This window comes from Bombina bombina, chromosome 2 (assembly GCF_027579735.1).
Source record: "Bombina bombina isolate aBomBom1 chromosome 2, aBomBom1.pri, whole genome shotgun sequence".
NCBI lineage: Eukaryota > Metazoa > Chordata > Amphibia > Anura > Bombinatoridae > Bombina > Bombina bombina.
This window is the reverse complement of record NC_069500.1, coordinates 975,356,536-975,378,283: the sequence shown is the minus strand read 5'-3', so window position 1 is coordinate 975,378,283 and position 21,748 is coordinate 975,356,536. Positions and strand designations below refer to the sequence as shown.

Here is a 21,748-nt window from a genome sequence, read left to right as displayed (position 1 = left end):
GTGATCTTTGCAAAAATGGCTACTCCCGTACCTTTTAGATACAAGGTTTAGAGTAATAAATGTGTGTGGGGCTCTAAAAAAATTGTTTCTCTCACTAATAATACCATATTTTGCTGTTATCCATTTTCTGGGAGTTTTTTTTTTTATTAATGTGGGGTTCACAATACCCTCTAAATATCAAGTGGTGGATGGGTTCATTGCAGCTTCTTAAACATTTAAACACCAGTTTTAGAGTGGTAAAATAAAGGAGTGCAGAGAGAAGATAATTTTCTCAGAAATATATAAATCATTATAACCAATATACTCATGGGTCCAATCATTTAAAATAGAGTCGTCTTTCAGTTTAGTAATAACAAAAAATTAAAAAAATGTGAATATTTAAAATTTAGGAAAACACAATAAAAAAAAATAAAACATCATGTACCTGAGACCTCTCTGTGTCTTCTTTAAAATAATGGGATACATGACGCACTAGGTATCAATTCAAAATAGCAATTATTTAACTTTCTTGGAACTAGCTTTAAAGGGACAGTCTGCAATAGAATTGTTATTGTTTTAAAAGATAGATAATCCCTTTATTACCCATTCCTCAGTTTTGCACAACCAACACTGTTATATTAAGAACCTTCTTCCAGCCCCCTGATCACATGACTGTGACTGTTTATTATCTATTGTCCTGCAGTTAGCATTGTGTTGGGCTAAATCTTAAAGGGACAGTATACACTCATTTTCATATAACTGCATGTAATAGACACTACTATAAAGAATAAGATGCACAGATACTGATATAAAAATCCAGTATAAAAGTGTTTAAAAACATACTTAGAAGCTGTCAGTTTAGCTCTGTTGTTAAGGTAGCTGGAAAGCCCACTGCAAGTGGGAAATAAGACACTCCCCCCTCCCCCTTCTTTTGTATATGAAAAGACCCTTTACAAAAACAGCAGCAAGCTGGAGTAGGTATCTGACGGTATTCTCATAAAACTTTGGGGCTTGGTTAGGAGTCTGAAAATCAGAGCAATGTTATTTAAAAATAAGCAAAACTATACATTTATCTAAAAAAAAAAAAACTTTATGGGCTATATAAATAGATCATCTACAAACATTTATGCAAAGAAAAAATGAGTGTATAATGTCCCTTTAAATAATTCCCTGTGCCTGCAGTGTACACAGTGTTATCTATATGTACTTTCAGTCTCTTTGTGTTGAAAAGGAATCTAAAAAGCCTGTGATAAGAGGCAGCCCTCAAAGGTTTAGAAATTAGCATATGAGTCTGTCTAGGTTTAGTTTTAACTAAGAATACTAAGAGAAAAAAGCAAATTTGATGATAAAAGTAAATTGGAAAGTTGATTTAAATTACATGTCCTATCTGAATAATGAAAGTTTAATTTTGACTAAACTGTCCCTTTAAAGCTAGAATACATATAATTACATTTGTTTGTCAATAAACACGTTAGTTGTGCATGGGAAAAAAATCCTGCCGACACCCAATGTAGTAACACGTTTCTTTTGTCCTTCCCTCCTTTATTCATCACACTTGTGACTTCTGATGGCACCTTTTGAATGCTTCAATGTTATTAACATAATTTAAGGACAAAGAAGGGTAGATTGCAAACCTCACATGATCAGCCCATTAAGTGAAGAGTTTGTAGACACAGGAACTGGAAATCATGCAAACAAATGTATACAGATATATATATCATGCTACACATATACACACATAGTTATTAAACAGTGGTCACCCTCATATGTGCACTTTCCTTGAGACACAACTGTGCTCTCTCATTGTCACAACTACACACTGTCATTTCCACTACTCTACACCTAGTTATGGCAACTATGCTTTCTCCTCTGATCACTTATATGTTGTATTAGTTATAGATCTTATATGTGGCATTAAGAAGATTTAGTATGCCTCATGCCATGATACTCTACAGGCAGTAGTATAGCAGTACAGTTTTTAAGACATCATAGGTGGCATGGTATGTGGATGTGTCAAGTCCTGTCCTAATATTGGAAATATAAAATAATAATAAAAAAACTAATACTCCTGGGTTCCATGTGTTAAATTGGGTTATACTAATGTTACATAGGTTTAATTAGACTAGCCCTGGACAACTTATATAATCCTGTGGGCTCATTGGTAACCGCTCCCCCAGCACTCTTTAGTTACAAAGCACCTATGGTATTGATAGATACTGCTCTAGTTTGTCAATGTTTATAGTATAATCTTTATGAATTCAGGCTTCTATTTTTTTTTTTCGCCCTTTCTGGAATTTAAAAAGTCTGTCTTTATCTTTAAGATAGGGATGTGGTGGTATATCCCAGCGCCAACTGAAACCTTTTGAGCCTGAGGCGGTGGTACCTAGCTCCCACCTATAAAAATAAAACTATGAAAAATATGCCCAGGCGCCAACAATGAGGAGGCTAAGGTTATATATATGAGTAAACTCTGTCGTGTGCTACAAATATGTGGTAAAAGTGTTAAAACAATTTATTGTAGATAAAACATATAGGAGACGATAAAATGCAATTTTTCATAAAAACACAATATTACATGTGCATGGATCCACGCTAATAAAATATATATGAATAAAATCTTGAGAGCATAAACACATAGGAGAAGTAATCTCGTTAGAGATAATATAACATGTAAATGTGGGTGATACAGATACAATTCAATGACAATAAAAAATACAATTCAATGACAATAAAAATAATTCAATGACAATAAAAATATTTCAATTGACAATGTTGAATAAAGGTGTAAAAATATAAAAATATAAAAGTATAAAAATGTGACGGTGATCCAATGTCCAAAAAAGGAATGTGACAGTGTTCCAGTGTGAAATGTTCCAAAAATGAAAAGAATCAGTGTAAATCCTGTGTTGAAAATGCAAAGGAAGAAAAAATATGACAAAATAAGTGAAAAATATGTCAATCCTTAGTTCACTGAGGAACTGAGAGAAAATAAGGAACTGAGAGAAAATAAAATACGTGAAAAAAAGTCAGAAATGGATGTAAAGTGGAATCCCTGTGTACAGTGTTGTCCTTGTCTCTTATTATGTGATGTCCTTATGGAGCCAGGGGGTCCCTGCCCCAGTGGATAATATAAAAAAGATGCTGAGTGCGAAGGTTTCAGCAGATTTATCAAAATAAAAATAAAAATAAGATGGTGAAGAAAAAGTGTTGTAAAAAATGTGTTTCAAAATTCAAAAATAGAAACCTGTGGGATAGAAATAATACACAATGTGTAAAACAATTTCAAATGTGTACTCCTATTGAAAAAATGCTTACCAGGTCTACGCGTTTCGGCCTTTTCCTAGGCCTTTATCAAGACTGATGGTAAGCTTTAATTAAAGGTCTTTTATAGGGGAAGTGTGCCTGTGACCGGAAATAGTAATGTTTTCTGACTTCCGGTTTTTTCTTAACTTATAAAATTGTTTTTTATAAGTTATAGGTTTGAATTCCTTTTATTTGTATTGCGATTTTTATGGGAGTTTGTATGACAGCTGTGGAGGGCTTAAATCGTGTCCACTTTATACTTAATAGTCCCTAACCTCCGTGATTGTGACGTCACTTCCGGTTAGATCGATACCGAATTTGTTAAGTTTTGCCCTTCTTGTTTGGCGATCAAATCACTAGTATAGATGGTCAGATGGGGGATTTCATAACTTATATATTTTAACTCATATATTTATCTTGAATTTGGGGGTTTCTTTCGATGTTAATTTAGTTCCGTTTTTCGGAAATTTCTATTGGTCGTGACGTCACGACCTGTTGGCGCTGTTCATAGGTTCAAATTGTTGCTAGGTTTTTGTGGTGAAGAGCCATTGTTTATTAGTAACGGGGGTGTGTTTTCTTATAGTGATTTTGATAGGTTATACTTTCAAAAAGGTCATCTGTTCATTAATAACAGGGTATAAAAAGTCATCTGTTTGTTCTTAGCATAAGTGTATATGGCTCTGGCGGTATAATAGATTATATCTATACTGAACTTAGTAATGATGGGCTCAAATTGTTGCTAAGTTTTAGTAGTGGAGAATCGTTGTTTATTAGTAACGGGGGCTTGTTTTCTTATGATTGTTTTGGTAGGTTATGTTTGCGTTCAGTTCGTCATCTGTATGAAAAGTCATCTGTTTGTTCTTAACAGAGGTGTGTGTGACTCTGGCGATATAATGGATTATATTTATACTGGACTCGGTAGTGATAAGGGGAATTGAAATGGAGATTAGAATTAAGCGATGAATGAAAAAAATAAATAAATATAACAGAAATAAATACATACATTAAAATGAGGGATACTTTTACGGATTGTCAATAATTCTGATATGAGGTAACGTATGTGTAACGTAACTCATGTTTCAGTTTTTTTTTAAAATGCATATGTTTTTCTAAAATTGGTCATATTTGCAGGTTGTTTTGACCTACTAGTACATTATATTATATTATATATAAAGTGTGATTATGAGGAAGCTGGTGTTAGTTGATTAATAGCTAATCGTGGAATCATTATAACCACAATCCTCTATCTTTTCATAAGACGAGGTGTGTACTTTTCATAGTCAGATATTGGAGGTGGGGCCGTATATACATATAGGGGAGGGTAGTATATCATGAGGTCATAGTTGTTCGTATGCTTTGCTTTTGTATGGGACCATATACTGTTTTTGTATGGGATCATATACTGTTTCTTGGTAGAGCTATTTACATTGTGTTAAGATGAAATATAATTGAGGGGGATTTATCCTGCCATCTTTTTGAACAGGATTTGTGTATTGATCACCTATTGGTTTTAAACTGGATTTGTTGGGATCTATTAGTCCGTATGTTGTTGGATGCCACCTTATAATCACTTATTTCTGGTTTAGTATAAGGGGGTGGTTATATATATCGACTGGTACCTAGAGGGGAAGATCTATAGTATGAGTCACCTCAATTATACTAAATTGTACAGGTGGGATAAATCTTCCTTATTGTTCAATCCCTTCGGATGAAGGCAATCCAATCTGAAAATTCACTTGGATTCAGCGGTAAGTAATATCTTTGTATAGTTTCCACCTCTCCAGTCTTTTCCGATCTTCTGGATGCCCATAAAGGTCAGTTCTTTGGTATTGCCTTTATGTTTGGTGGAGAAGTGTCTGTATAAAGCTGTATCCATGTTTAGTTTTTCTATCAGTAGTATATGTTCACGTATCCTATCTTTCAGGATACGTGAAGTCTGGCCTATGTATTGGAGGCCGCATGAGCATTGTAGCATATATACTACTCCACTGTCATGGCATCTGATCAGCTCATTGATTTTGTATTTCTCTTTGGTGTGGAAATTGCAAAATGTGGTCGATTTTATACCACATCTGCACGCTTTGCATAGCGGGCAGGGAAAGAAGCCTCTTATTTCCTTTCCGAATGTGTCTGTGATGCCTCGCCTTTTCTTCTTTTCGATGCTTGGAGCCAGTCTGCTCTGTAGGTTCTTGGTCTTTCGATATACAAACTTGGGTTTGGATGGCAATCGGTCTCCTATTAGGTCGTCATCTTTCAGAAGTGGCCAATGTTTCTGGAATATTTTCTCGATCATGTCTTTGTTCTCACTGTATTCTGTGATCATGGCCACATCAAGACAATCATCTTCCGTTGGGTATGTTCTTTCTTTATATTTCAGAAGGTCCTTCCTTTCGACATATTTGACTTCTTGAATCTTCTGGTCCAATAGGTGTTCATCATATCCCCTCTCTATGAACTTGTTTTTGATGATCTTGGCCTGTTCTTCCCATTTGTCGTTTCTAGAACAGTTCTTCTTGATTCTCATTAACTGCCCTTTGGGAATGTTATTTTTCCAGTTTCTATGATGGCAACTCATACTATGTATGTAATTGTTGCTGTCAACGCTTTTAAAATGTGTTGATGTTTCAATTCTGCCATCTATAATTTCAATTTTTAGATCTAAGAATACAAGTTCTGTTGTGCTCCACGTGTATGTAAACTTTAGATTATTTGTACTTCTGTTCATGACCTCAATGGTATAATCCAGGTCCTCCTGGGTACCTCTCCAGATGATGATTATATCATCTATATACCGGCGGTATAGGACCAGGTCCGCGCCCGCTGGGCAAGAGTCCCAAAAGATGTTCTCCCACTTGCCCATATATAGGTTCGCATAACTGGGCGCGAACCTGGTCCCCATTGCTGTACCGCATATCTGCCGGTAGTAGTTTCCTTCATCATAAAAATAATTATGATTTAGTATATACTTAATTCCATCCAGAATGAATTCTTTTTGGACGTCGGGTATCTCTGGATCTTTATCCAGGAAGAACCTCACAGCTTCTATTCCGTCCTCATGGGGGATGCATGTATATAGTGACGTCACATCACATGTCGCCAAGATGTAGTTTTCATCCCATGAGATCTCATCTAAGAGATTCAACACCTGGGTTGAATCTTTGAGATATGACGGTAACCGTTTTACATATCCCTGGAGGTTAAGATCAATATATTGTGAGAGGTTGCTACTAAGCGAACCAATCCCTGAAATGATTGGTCTTCCAGGTGGTCTCTGTAGGGATTTATGTATTTTCGGTAGATGGTACAACACCGGTGTGATAGGATGGTTTATATTGATATAATCGTATTCTTTTTTGTTCAGAATACCTTGTTCCTTTGCTTGATCCAGGATCTGTAATAGATCTTTTTTATAGGTCCCTATTGGGTTTGATGGTAATTTTCGGATCATTCAAGATTCTGGTATTTTCCAATTTGTAGTCCATTCGGTCCATGACGACAATTCCTCCCCCCTTATCAGCTGGTTTAATTAAATTGTGGTTCTCTTCCAATGCTTTTACTGTCTTCATCTGTTGGTGAGAGAGGTTTTGTGATCTTGGTTTTAGTTTTTTGGTTTGTAGTTCCTTAATCTCTTTGCACACTATGGTCTCAAAGGCTTCTATGGAGGCTCCTTTGCTGCTTATGGGAAAGAATGATGACTTTGGTTTCAAACTTGTATGTTTGTAACTGTCTTGATGTTCTTGTGGTTTCCATAGTGTCCTTTCCAGTGCTGATTTGGCAAAGAACCTCTTCAGTGTTAATTTACGGATAAATTCTTTAGTGTTATCTTTAGTTTTGTTTATATTTTGCTTACCATGTTTAGAAATTTAAATTATTAGTAATTCAAACCACTTAAAGTAGCCATGGGGTGGAATGACCTGTGATCCTAGGCTTCTAAAATGTTACCTTTTCTTTTTTACAAATAGATTTTTAGTAAATGGTGCCTCTGAAAGTACCTTCTCCCTGAAGTTACCTAATCAATGGCTTCCACAAAATGTGTCTACTTCCTGAGTATATACATTTCCGCTAATATGTGCTATATAGATTTTCTGCCTAATCAGTTATTTGTTAATATTTAAATTAGTGTACTATTCAATAAAATATTTGACTATCTTGGTTTTGAGGATAATGTTCTTAAACATAATTTTTATATTTAAACTCTTCTTAAAACCATATGACTAATGTTGATCAGGGTATGGCAAGATACTACTAAAATCTTGACCATAAAATACAAACCCTTTGGTAACAACATACCTAGATCTCTTTCGCCACTCTGTTCAGAACCTGCTTCTCTCTTCCACTCTTTTTTTACTTTCAGTTCTATGGAACTCGCTGTGAAACATATAGGGGCCTATTTATTAAAGGTCTTGCGGACCTGATCCGACAGTGCGGATCAGGTCCGCAAGACCTCGCTGAATGCAGAGAGCAATATGCTCTCCGCATTTAACATTGCACTAGCAGCTCACAAGAGCTGCTGGGGCAACGCCGCCTCCTGCTGCCTCGCAGCCAATCGGCCGCCAGCAAGGAGGTGTCAATCAATCCGATTGTACTCGATCGGGTTGATTTCCGGCGATTTCTGTCCGCCTCATCAGAGCAGGCGGACAGGGTTATGGAGCAACGGTCTTTAGACCGCTGCTTCATAACTGGTGTTTCTGGCGAGTCTGAAGACTCGCCAGAAACACGGGCCCACAAGCTCCGTTCGGAGCTTGATAAATGGGCCCCTTAGTCTTATTTTATTGTTTCATATGTAATCTCACAAGATCACCTTTCAAGTGCAAATTCCAACGACAAGCAAATTATAAATTCATAAATGTAAGGATTACATTTTTAGAGGAGTGGTGTCCTCTGCGGTCTGGGCACGTGGCACTAAAGGTGCCCCGGTTTACAATAACCTTTGCCATAATGAGATGCGTTCTTGTTACCTTGTATCTTTGATATGCTTACTATCATGTCAGCAATGTACTTGTTATAATAACTTTAAATGAGTCATAACATGACAGTAACATTTTACAAGGGATATATAGGTCTCTTTTACAATAATACTTAGTGGTAAGTGTGAATTGTGGTAAATGTTTTTGGTTTGATAGGCAATAAACAGTAGCCTTGACAGATATCTCATGTAATTAGAAGTAAAATCAGCACATAATTCAATTTACAGTGACACTTGTGTACAGGAATATTTTTTATTTGAGGGACAAAGTTTGCTTAATCTTGATTTTTGCTCCCAAGCACGTTCATTGTTATGTGCTAGCTCAGCAATACGTGAGTGCTCTGCTCTAGAATTACATCCAATAAAATTGTCATGTTAACCTAATTCCACACTCTTTATGCTTTACCATATCTAAGGGGACTAATGTTAGATCTCTTTACTCTCTATTAGTTTAACATTTTGAATTACCAAAAATGATATATTGTTTAAATTACTGTTTATGTAAATTGTATTAAATATCACAGATAAGAACATCAGAAAGGAAACACACAACTAATGTTTTCCAGCAGTATCAATTTTCAGCACATCTGCACATGAAACGTTTATACATGTACTAGGGGCATAGACGCGGATGTTCTAAAGAATAGGGCGGCGGGGCGCCTCTTTAATTAAATATAGTTTTTGATATGTTCAATGTTGCTGTCATGCATAGGGTCCATGAAAATATTATTACCCGGATTTTTTTAAAGGCAAGATTTAAACACAAGATTTTTTGGGGCGGACTGAAGAACATAGGATATTTGATGCATGGCTTTTATCCACAACATAGGGGCCGATTTATCAAGGGCCAAATGGCCCCTGATGCCCCTGTTTTCATGCAAGCCTTTAGAAACAGCAGTCACAATCTTCTCTGCCTGTGTCTTTGGTTTGGTCTTTTTGTGTTCTAAAAAACAAATAATAGTCTATATTTATTTAAACAACACATATGACCTTTCTGATTACAGTACTGTACTATCTTGCTGAGGGTACTTTGTATACAAAAGTATTAGAAGTCATTAATCTAGTAAAGGGGAGTAGCATTAATATATCCACCTGCCCCTCACAGCATGCAAAAACTGTTAGTCCAAGTTCCAGTTCTAGAAATTTTAGTAGAAAAGTTCTTCATAGAAAAGTATTAGACCAGGGTGGAACAGTTGATGTAGCATATCTAGATTTCAGCAAATCATTTGACACTGTCCCACACAGCAAACTAATTCCTAATCGCTGGAAAGCAGAGGGGCAGTTACTAGTGATGTTCCTGAGGGGTCAGTTCTGGGACCTGTTTTGTTTAACATATTTATGAGAGATAGCAGAAAAGGGCTACAGGGGAAAAGTATGTCTGTTTGCAGATGATACAAAAATTTGTAATATAGTAGAGGTTCCATGGCTTAGTCAAAATGATAAGTGATATACAAAAATTGAAGGATTGGACAAATGACTGGGATCTAATGTTTAATACTGCAAGTACAAAATTATGCATTTAGGGAAGAAAAATCCAAAGGTTAATTGCAGACTCAATTACACTTTACTGACTGTTACAAATGAGAAATGGGACTTGGAAATTTTAGATGATTAAAATGTAGTAAACAATGTAGTATTGCAGCAAGTAAAGCCAATAGAATGCTTGGTTGTATTGGTCGAGGTATTTAAATCAGGAATAGTAAGGTTCTTATGCCACTTTAAAGATCATATAACTGCACACAATACTCAAGGTGAGGACTAACTAATGAGTTAGGTCTCATCTTGAGTATTGTATGCAGTTCTCGAGGCCATATCTCCAGAAGGATATAAACAAACTGCAAAGGAGGGCTACTAAAATGGTACATGGCCTAAAAAATAAAACTTACCAGGAGAGGCTCAATTACATAAATAAGTATAGCTTAAAGGAGAGTAGGGAAAGAGGGATATGATAGTAACTTTCAAGTATATATAGGGGCTTCGTAAAGCTAAGGCTGTGAATATTTTTCATAAAAAGAAAAATTCTAGAACAAGGGGTCATGATCTCAAGCTGAAGGGAAGTATATTCAGGAGTAATTTGCAGAAGCACTTCTTTACAGAAAGGGTGATTGATTCATGGGGGCCGATTTATCAATGTCTGTCCAACATGATACGCTGTAGCGTATAATGTCCGACAGACATTGGTGAATGCCGACAGCATATGCTGTCGGCATTTAACATTGCACAAGCAGTTCTGGTGAACTGCTTGTGCAATGCCGCTCCCTGCAGATTCGCGGCCAATCAGCCGCTAGCAGGGGGTGTCAATCAACCTGATCGTATCTGATCTGGTTGATTGCTGTCATTTGAAATGCAGTGCAAGAAACTGTTTCAAAATGTATTATAGAACTTTGCTTTAAAAAGATTAAATTATATATATATATTATATATTATATATATAATGGTTTATTCAGCACAGAAACACACACACACACACACACACACACACACACACACACATATATATATACAGTATATGTGTGTGTTTCTGTGCTGAATAAACTACAGAAAATGTTGGCCGTGCCACTATCAGTTTAATGTATCATTAAAGTTCAGTCTATATTATGATTTTAACTAACAATTATTTTATGTTTATTTATTTATTTTTGGACAGTTTGGGGATTCGGCTTCCTGTCAGTGACGCTTATTAACTTGACTTCATTGCTTGGATTATTCATAACACCTTTGGTTAAGAAGCCATACTTTCAAAAAATATTGACCTATTTTGTAGGTTTAGCCATTGGGAGCCTTTTTTCAAATGCCATTTTTCAACTTATTCCAGAGGTAAGCTTTCATTTAAATAAATTCAGTTTAACCTCATTAAAAAGTATAAACCATGCATAGCAAGTATTTAGTAGGGATGTGCATTCGTTCATTTTCAGTTCAATGCAGATTCCAAGCATTTTCCCCTTATCTGAAGCTGTAATCAGCTTTAACTTTTTTAATTTGATAATTCTATTACATTTTTTTTATACATCTAATTTTTGTGCACTGCATTTAAAAAACAAAACAAAAAAACGTTTACTTAAAGGTACAGTTCAGTGTGACTGTGTAATGTATGTAGAGTGTGTGTACCTTAAATCTTTCTCATCTTAATTTTTTTCCCATTGATCTAGTTTACCTGCTTGAGCGTATTTTTTTATAACTCCTGTACCTTTATATAGGCATTTGAAATAGCTGATTTATCTACACATAAAGTGATAATGAAACCCAATTTTTTTTCTTGTATGATTCGGATTATTATAACCTATGGTGACTAAATAATCTTGATTTAATAAAGACAGGAGTTGAATATTTTGCATAAAATCTTTACTGATTCCAAACAGCAGCAAAGAAAAAAAAACAGTGGAAAAAATAAATAACATACAGCTAGATTACGAGTTTTGCGGTAAGAGGGGTGCGGTGCTAACTTGCACGTTATTGTCACCGCTCACTTTCCTACAGCGCTGGTATTACAGGTTTACAAAAACCCGGCGTTATTAGGCAAGAAGTGAGCGTAGAGCAAAATTGAGCTCCATACCGCACTCCAATACCAGCGCTGCTGAAAGCTGCAGTGAACTGGTTTTACGTGATTTCCCCATAGACATCAATGGGGAGAGCCAGCTGAAAAAAAAGCCTAACACCTGCAAAAAAGCAGCGTAAAGCTCCATAACGCAGCCCCATTGATTCCTATGGGGAAACTAAATTTATGTTTACACCTAACATCCTAACATGAACCCCAAGTCTAAACACCCCTAATCTTACACTTATTAACCCCTAATCTGCCGCCCCTGACATCGCCGACACCTACATTATATTTATTAACCCCTAATCTTCCGTCCCCGACATCGCCAACACCTACATTATACTTTTTAACCCCTAATCTGCTGCCCCCAACATCGCCGACACCTACATTATATTTATTAACCCCTAATCTCCTGCCCCAATGTTGCTGCAACCTACCTACACTTATTAACCCCTAATCTGCCGTCCCCAACGTCACTGCCACTATAATTAACATATTAACCCCTAAACCGCCGTACTCCCGCATCGCAAACAATAGTTAAATATTATTAAAACCTAATCTGCCGCCCCTAACATCGCCGCCACCTACCTAAATTTATTAACCCCTAATCTGCCGCCCCCAACGTCGCCGCCACTCTACTAAATTTATTAACCCCTAGACCTAAATCTAACCCTAACACCCCCCAACTTAAATATAAATCAAATAAATCTAAATAAAAATTCCTATCATTAACTAAATAATTCCTATTTAAAACTAAATACTTACCTATAAAATAATCCCTAAAATAGCTACAATATAAATAATAGTTACATTGTAGCTAGTTTAGGGTTTATTTTTATTTTACAGGCAAGTTTGTATTTATTTTAACTAGGTAGAATAGTTAGTAAATAGTTATTAACTATTTACTAACTACCTAGCTAAAATAAATACAAATTTGCCTGTAAAATAAAACCTAACCTGAGTTACATTAACACCTAACATTACACTACAATTAAATAAATTACATAAATTAAATACAATTACCTAAATTACAAAAAACAAACAAACACTAAATTACACAAAATAAAAAATAAATTATCAGATATTTAAACTAATTACACCTAATCTAATAGCCCTATCAAAATAAAAAAGCCCCCCCAAAATAAAAAAACCCTAGCATAAACTAAACTACCAATAGCCCTTAAAAGGGCCTTTTGCGGGGATTGCCCAAAAGAAATCAGCTCTTTTACCTGTAAAAAAAAATACAAACAACCCCCCCAACAGTAAAACCCACCACCCACACAACCAACCCCCCCGAAAATCCTAACTAAAAAAACCTAAGCTCCCCATTGCCCTGAAAAGGGCATTTGGATGGGCATTGCCCTTAAAAGGGCATTTAGCTCTTTTTCTGCCCAAACCCTAACCTAAAAATAAAACCCACCCAATAAACTCAATACTCAATAAACTCAAAACTCAATACTCAACAATAAATGAAGATCCACTTACAGTTTTGAAGACCGGACATCCATCCTCAACGAAGCCGGGAGAAGTCTTCATCCTAGCCAGCAGAAGTGGTCCTCCAGATGGGCAGAAGTCTTCATCCAGATGGCATCTTCTTTCTTCATCCATCCGGAGTGGAGCGGGTCCATCTTCAAGACATCCGGCGTGGAGCATCCTCTTCTTTCCACGGCTAACGACGAATGAAGGTTCCTTTAAATTATCCAAGATGGCGTCCCTTGAATTCCGATTGAGCTCGCATTCTATTGGCTGTTCCAATCAGCCAATAGAATGCAAGCTCAATCCTTTTGGCTGATTGGATCAGCCAATAGGATTGAAGCTCAATCCTATTGGCTGATTGCATCAGCCAATAGGATTTTTTCACCTTTAATTCCGATTGGCTAATAGAATTCTATCAGCCAATCGGAATTCAAGGGACAACATCTTGGATAACGTCATTTAAAGGAACCTTCATTCATCGTTAGCCGTGGAAAGAAAAGGATGCTCCGCGCCGGATGTCTTGAAGATGGACCAGCTCCGCTCTGGATGGATGAAGATAGAAGATGCCGTCTGGATGAAGACTTCTGCCCGTCTGGAGGACCACTTCTGCCGGCTTGGATGAAGACTTCTCCCGGCTTCATTGAGGACTTCTTGCCGCTTGGATGAAGACTTCTCCCGGCTTCGTTGAGGATGGATGTCTGGTCTTCAAAACTGTAAGTGGATCTTGGGGGGTTAGTGTTAAGTTTTTTTTTAGGGTGTATTGGGTGGGTTTTATTTTTAGGTTAGGGTTTGGGCAGAAAAAGAGCTAAATGCCATTTTAAGGGCAATGCCCATCCAAATGCCCTTTTCAGGGCAATGGGGAGCTTAGGTTTTTTTTAGTTAGGATTTTATTTGGGGGGTTGGTTGTGTGGGTGGTGGGTTTTACTGTTGGGGGGTTGTTTGTATTTTTTTTTTACAGATAAAAGAGCTGATTTCTTTGGGGCAATGCCCCACAAAAGGCCCTTTTAAGGGCTATTGGTAGTTTAGTTTAAGCTAGGTTTTTTTTTTATTTTGGGGGGCTTTTTATTTTGATAGGGCTATTAGATTAGGTGTAATTAGTTTAAATATCTGATCATTTATTTTGTGTAATTTAGTGTTTTTTTGTTGTTGTAATTTAGGTAATTGTATTTCATTTATGTAATTTATTTAATTGTTGTATAATGTTAGGTGTTAGTGTAACTCAGGTTAGCTTTTATTTTACAGGTAAATTTGTATTTATTTTAGCTAGGTAGTTAGTAAATAGTTAATAACTATTTAGTAACTATTCTACCTAGTTAGAATAAATACAATCTTGCCTGTAAAATAAAAATAAACCCTATGCTAGCTACAATGTAACTATTATTTATATTGTAGCTAGCTTAGGGTTTATTTTATAGGTAAGTATTTCGTTTTAAATAGGAATTATTTAGTTAATGATAGGAATTTTTATTTAGATTTATTTGAATTATATTTAAGTTAGGGGGTGTTAGGGTTAGGGTTAGACTTAGGTTTAGGGGTTAATAAATTTAGTATAGTGGCAACGGTGTTGGGGGCGGCAGATTAGGGGTTAATAACTGTAATGTAGGTGGCGGCGATGTTAGGGGCGGCAGATTAGGGGTTAATAATATTTAACTAGTGTTTGCGATGCGGGAGTGCGGCGGTTTAGGGGCTAATATGTTTATTATAGTGGCGGCAATGTTGGGAGCGGCAGATTAGGGGTTAATAATTTTATTTTAGTGTTTGCGATGCGGGAGGGCCTTGGTTTAGGGGTTAATAGGTAGTTTATGGGTGTTAGTGAACTTTTTAACACTTTAGTTATGAGTTTTATGAGTTTACAGCTTTGTAGCATAAAACTCATAACTACTGACTTTAGATTGCGTAAAGGAATCTTGCAGGATAGGCTGTACCGCTCACTTTTTGGCCTCCCAGATAAAGCTTGTAATAACGGCGCTATGGAAGTCCCATTGAAAAAAGACTTTACGCAAATTGAGTAAGTTAATTTGCGTTAAGGCCAAAAAAGTGTGCAGTGCCCTTAAATCTGCAAGACTCGTAATACCAGCGGTAGTGAAAAAGCAGCGTTAAGAGCCTTAACACTGTTTTTTCACTCATACCGCAAAACTCGTAATCTAGCCGGTAGTTACAAGACTGCACCAATCAGCTGTAATGAACAAATCCAGTACTTCCTCTTTTCTTTGACCATTAGACAGCAGAACCAATCAGGAAGAAAACAAACTCAAATGAATATCCATCATAGAACAAAATGGAACAGCGACCCCCAGAAACGGAAAACAACAGATGAAATGGTTCATAGATAAATGAGGAAAATAAAATTCACAGAGTCGCTGAAAGAGAAAAAATCATCAACAGCAATAGCATCATTATAGATGAAGTTTCATGAAAACAAAATATTTTTAAACACATCATGAGAGGGTACAGAAGGGGGTGGGGTGATGGTATTCGCCTCCTGTCTTTAATAAAATCAAGATTATTTAGTCACCATAGGCTATAATAATCCAAATAAGACAGGCGGCTTCATATTTTGCATTTTTAACGCACCTATAGAAGAACCTCAAAAACAAAATAATCAAGTTCAAAATTTGTCAGAGTCGGAGCTCTGAAGCCCCTCTTGAAAACCCTGGGGTAGGAGGGTTCTTAAACTCCATTTTACCTCTGGGGAAGAGGTTCTGTCACCCCTATGTGAAATGCCCAGGGTAGGGACTAGCAGCCATCGGGCTGAAGTTATGCCTCTATGGGGATAAAAGAGACTCTGATACTGAGCTAGAGGGTTCAGAAGTCTGAGTGGCAGAGTTAGAGTGAGTCTCTATGGTATTAAGGGATACCTCTGAAGAGGGGGGCTTATGGTTTGATTTGATACGTCAGCAAAGCCTGAGACAATAAAGGTAAAATATCTACTTAGAAGTAGGAAGAGGGTAGAAATGTGAGAGACACTAGAGAGGAAGGGATTTACCCTCAGATGTCATGACAAAGGGACAATCTAGACAAAACTAAAACCTCAAGAGTCAGACAGAAATGCAATTTTAACAACTTCAAAATTTACAAGAATCATCCAATTTGCTTAATCTCTAGGAAATCTTAGAGGAAGGCAAAACCAGGAATGCTAAAATGCTAATTTCTAAGCCATTGAACCAACTCTTATCTCATTTTGACAAATTAAAAATGAATCCTAGAACAAACTTAGGACATATAGTAAAGGAGAATTATCAATCCTTGGATTGATGGAGTGTACACCTATATAGCACTCATTCCCTAATTGATAGTGACAAAAATTGGACAAGAGCTGTGTCTCCTTGGAGGAGAATGTGCGTGGGGATGTTTATTAAAATATAACCTTTATTGGTAATCTTTTAAAAATATACGGCAACAAACACAATTGACATACAAACTTTATTAAAAACACAGGTTTGGGTCTTAATAGATTATTGTCCGTTATTCACGGAGTACATTACGTGGTTGTGGTGTGTTTCAGAAATTACTTGGGTTGGAAGTCAGGTTGATCCCAGTGAATATATTGTGATTTATTATACTTTGAGCTTATATTTGAGAAGGCTGTGGTATTGTGATATTTACTCTATTGTTATATGAGTAATCTGTGACTCATCTTTCAAATCAAATTTTGATATTAAAGGTATTAGCGTAAATATCCCATGTTATCACCAACATTTATTATTAATGCTTGTAAAATTGCATTTCATATGTATCTAGGTGCGACACTGCTTAATTTCCTAGTAGTTGTCTTCTTATTTCTTTTTTTTTTTAGTGTCTTTTTTTTTTTTTTTTTTCTTAATTTTAGCTATTTATCAACTTTTTTTTTTTTTTTTTTTTTTTTTTTTTTTAAAAGAGCTTTATTTGAACAAAACAACATACAAGAGAGAAAGACAGGAAAAGATAAAAAAAAATATATACATGACACTACAGTACAACATATTAAGTGACGACTGGGCATGGTAGATCCAAAAAGTTCACAATGTCACTCTTAGGCCTGTGTTGGCCAGGTATCAGATATCAGATCTGCAGTTAATGTTCTCGAAAGTACAGTTCTCTCTCTTGCTTTACTGATATCATTATAAACTTAGAAAAAAGCTCCATAGTTTTCACAAGTCTTTTTTCCTGTTGTCTTGTTGCAGAGCGGTAACATTGCGGTAAAGGTTAACTTAATGTCACACAGCAAGAACTAAGATAACAATTTAAACATCTTCAAACTCCTTCTCAATGGAGCTGATGCATATAGACACATATAAACAAATAACTATAATCAGAACATAACATGGCCTGGGTACACTTTGCCACTCTCTGTTTCGTTTATTCTCCAAATAGGAGAAAATAGGGGGGGGAGGGAGGGGGGACGGGACAGGGAAGAGAGGAAGGACGAGAAGCGAGAGAAAAAAAAAAAGGGGGGGATATGGGGGGGGCAGAGCACAGGTCAGACTCAGGTCACACTCAATCCAATTCACTGTAGCAGACTTCCACAACAGCCTACTCTCCACTGCCCCACAACTGCAATAAAAGGTTGTGTCTGTCTAGTTTTGCTATTTTGGCGTAATGGTATCTCTCAAGTGACAGAAGGTCCGTGACCTTCCGCTTCCATTCTATCAGTGTGGGTACTTGTGCTGATTTCCAATGGAGGGGTATCAGACTTTTCGCACCTGTGAGCATCAGGAATAATAGGGTTTTTTTGGCAACATCTTTAATCTGATATGGCATGTGGAAAAACAGAATCCATGTTCACCCGACAAACCACCCTCTCCAACGGCGTGTCCGGTCCACGGCGTCATCCCCACTTGTGGGATATTCTCCTCCCCAACAGGAAATGGCAAAGAGCCCAGCAAAGCTGGTCACATGATCCCTCCTAGGCTCCGCCCACCCCAGTCATTCGACCGACGTTAAGGAGGAATATTTGCATAGGAGAAACCATATGTTACCGTGGTGACTGTAGTTAAAGAAAATAAATTATCAGACCTGATTAAAAAAACCAGGGCGGGCCGTGGACCGGACACACCGCCGGAGAAAGCAATCCATCAGGCAAACACAAACTCCGCTTTCTCCAACATAGGTGCGTCCGGTCCACGGCGCCATCCCTACTTGTGGGAACCAATACCAAAGCTTTAGGACACGGATGAAGGGAGGGAGCAAATCAGGTCACCTAAATGGAAGGCACCACGGCTTGCAAAACCTTTCTCCCAAAAATAGCCTCAGAAGAAGCAAAAGTATCAAATTTGTAAAATTTAGAAAAAGTGTGCAGTGAAGACCAAGTCGCTGCCTTACATATCTGATCAACAGAAGCCTCGTTCTTGAAGGCCCATGTGGAAGCCACAGCCCTAGTGGAGTGAGCTGTGATTCTTTCAGGAGGCTGCCGTCCGGCAGTCTCATAAGCCAATCGGATAATGCTTTTATTTTTTTTTTTTTTTTTTTTTAAATTTTATTTTATATTCAGACAAAATACAATAGATAAAGAAACATAAGTGACAACAACAAAAAAAACAAAAAAACAATCGCTTAATGTTAATACAAAAGATCTATAGAGAAGCTTAAGGAGACTGGAATTACTCCAGTATACGTTCCCTTTTAAGAGCCTATCGACTCTATAAAACTTTACACAAATTTCCTGACAAAAGGGCACTTACTACCACCATCCAGTACACAGTCACCCGACATTGACAATATGAAGGGGAAAAAAAAAAAAAAAAAAAAAAAAAAAAGAAAAGGGGGAGATTACCTAAAAAACCTCCTATCCCCCCTGCCCCGTCTCCCCATACACCACGCCCTACTGTCCTAACCCCTTAGATTTGATTTATATGTTTAAATTCTTCCCAATGGGAACGTATCACCTGAAAGACCTCTTCTCTATTCGATCTAAGATATGTGTATTCTTCCAACAACAGTACCTCGTTAATTCTAGTGTTTAGCATTTCCTCATCCGGGACATTTGTTTTTTTCCAATTTCTGGCCAGTAAAGATTTAAATCCATTTAGTACATACATTATTAATTTGGCTCTTGTTTTGCATAAGCCTTTGATGGGTTTGTTTAATAGAGCTGTGTATATATCCAACTCTAAGTCTTCCTTCCCACTCAACTTCTGAATATATCCTGTAATTAATTCCCACATACTTTTTACCCTGGGACAATCCCACCATATATGTTGCATACTACCCACTCCACCACATCCTCTCCAACAATGGTTGGAAGCATTAGGATATATACTATGTAGTCTGGCTGGCGTTAGGTACCATCTGGTAAGTATCTTGTAATTTAATTCCTGGATATTAGAGGATGAGGAGGATCTAGCTACATTAATGCATATAGACCGCCAATCTGAATCTTCTATTTGTCGTCCTGTCTCTAATTCCCATTTTTGCATATAGCTAAGTTTTATAAAATCTGTTGAATTATTAAGAAGTTTATAACTGTATGAAACAGTTCTCCTAATTGGAGTTTCCTTATAGCATATTTTTTCAAAATTGGTCAGTTGTCTGACCAATTTTTCTTTCTCTGAATGAAGTGCTACGAAGTTTTGTAGTTGTAAATACTTTAACCAATTGCCGAAAGTGCCATTGGCTAAGTTCAGCAGCTCCTGTTGGGGTTTGAGTTTCCCATTATCTATAAATTGGCATATCGGTGTAGATTGAATTAAGTTCAGTGGGCTAGAATGACTAGCTATATGCCCACCCTGAAACTCCACGTTATTAGTAATCGGGAGGAGAGGTGAAGGAGTAGATGAAATATAAGGATGCTCTGTTATAATTTTCCCCCAAGTTAAGAAAATATGCTTAATCATCGGAAACTGCATAATTTTTACAGGTCTACCTTTAATTGATGACCATATTAATTTATTCATTGGTTGAAATGCTATAATGTTATTTTCTAACTGTACCCACGCTTTATTCTTGTAATTTATATGCCAATCTAAAATCCTTTGTAAAGTAATTGCTCTATGATAGTTTCTAATATTTGGTATCCCTAGCCCCCCTTCTGATCTTGACTTGTAAAGTATAGAAGCTCTAATTCTTGGTTTAGTTTGGTTCCAAATAAAAGAATTTATAGTTTTTTGGAGATTGAGACAATAAGTATAGGGGATATTAATGGGAATAGTCTGAAACAAATATAAAATACGTGGGAGGATATTCATTTTAACAGTGTGTATACGACCTAGCCATGATATCGTTTTGGATCTCCATGCACTGAGATCTGATTGGATTTTAGCAGCTAACATTGAATAGTTTTCCGCAAAAAGGCGTGTGTCGTCAGCTGACAGTTGAACCCCTAGATATTTTAAGGACGAATCTTTCCAGGCATATGTACTGCCCGCCTTACACTCGTGGTAATCTCTTGGTGAAATTACAAGTTTAAGTGCTTCCGATTTATTCTTATTAATAAGAAAATTTGAATAGCTTCCGAATTCCTGCAGTATCTGGTCTAATTTTTTAATAGACCTGACAGGGTCTGATATTGTGAGTAACACGTCATCCGCGTATAATGATATCTTAAATTCTTGAACCCCTATTTTTATGCCAGTAATATTTACGTCTGAGCGGATTTTTGCAGCTAAAATCTCCATAGAAAGGACGAATAATAACGGGGACAGGGGACAGCCCTGTCTCGTTCCATTTGAAATCTTAAAGGACTCTGAAAGTACTCCATTAATTTTTATTTTAGCCGATGGTAATGCATAAAGATGGAAAATACGTTGTATAATTTTTTCCCCAAAACCAAATTTACTAAGTGTTAAACGTAAAAAAGACCAGTCTAGCCGGTCAAAAGCCTTTTCTGCATCTAGTGAAAGCATGACCGCCGGGATCTTATGTATTTTAACATACTTTATTAAATATAGAGCCTTGATGGTATTGTCTCTTGCTTCTCTGCGTGGTACAAAACCTACTTGATCTATATTTATAATTTCCGGTAATATTTTATTAATTCTATTTGCTATGAGTTTGGCATAAATTTTAACATCATTATTCAATAAAGAAATAGGTCTGTAACTTGCTGGTATTTTGGGATCTTTACCTGGTTTATGTAAGACTATAATCTTTGCTTCAAGCATTTCTTTTGCTAAGAGAGGTTCTGCACTCGTTGAATTAAAGTATAGTAGAAGTTTTGGGGCCAGAATCTCACTAAATGTTTTATAATAAATAGAGGTAAATCCATCTATTCCTGGACTTTTCCCTAAAGCGAATGTTTTGATGGTCTGTATAATCTCCTGTAGGGAGAAGGGTTCATCCAACATTTTTTTTTGAGAGTCCGTTATAGAAGGAATCTTTGTTTTATTAATATATTTAGCTTTATCTGATAAAAAATTTGTATCTTCTTTTTGTGTATCCAGATTATATAGTTGTTGATAATAGCTCTGAAACACATTAGCGATGTCCTGGCTCCCTACCTTAAGGGTCCCCGTCCTGTCTATTATTTTAGACACATATGTTTGTAGTGTTCTTTTTTTTAACGCTCGAGC

At 36.6% G+C, this 21,748-nt stretch overlaps 1 protein-coding gene across 1 annotated transcript in view; it reads left to right on the top strand.

Moving 5' to 3' along the window:
- SLC39A8 (solute carrier family 39 member 8) overlaps positions 1-21,748 on the top strand; it is a 115,089-nt gene that overhangs the window by 50,022 nt on the left and 43,319 nt on the right. Inside the window, exon 3 of the mRNA XM_053703494.1 lies at positions 10,896-11,065. Coding sequence (XP_053559469.1) covers positions 10,896-11,065 — 170 coding nt within the window. The remainder of the gene's footprint in view (positions 1-10,895; positions 11,066-21,748) is intronic.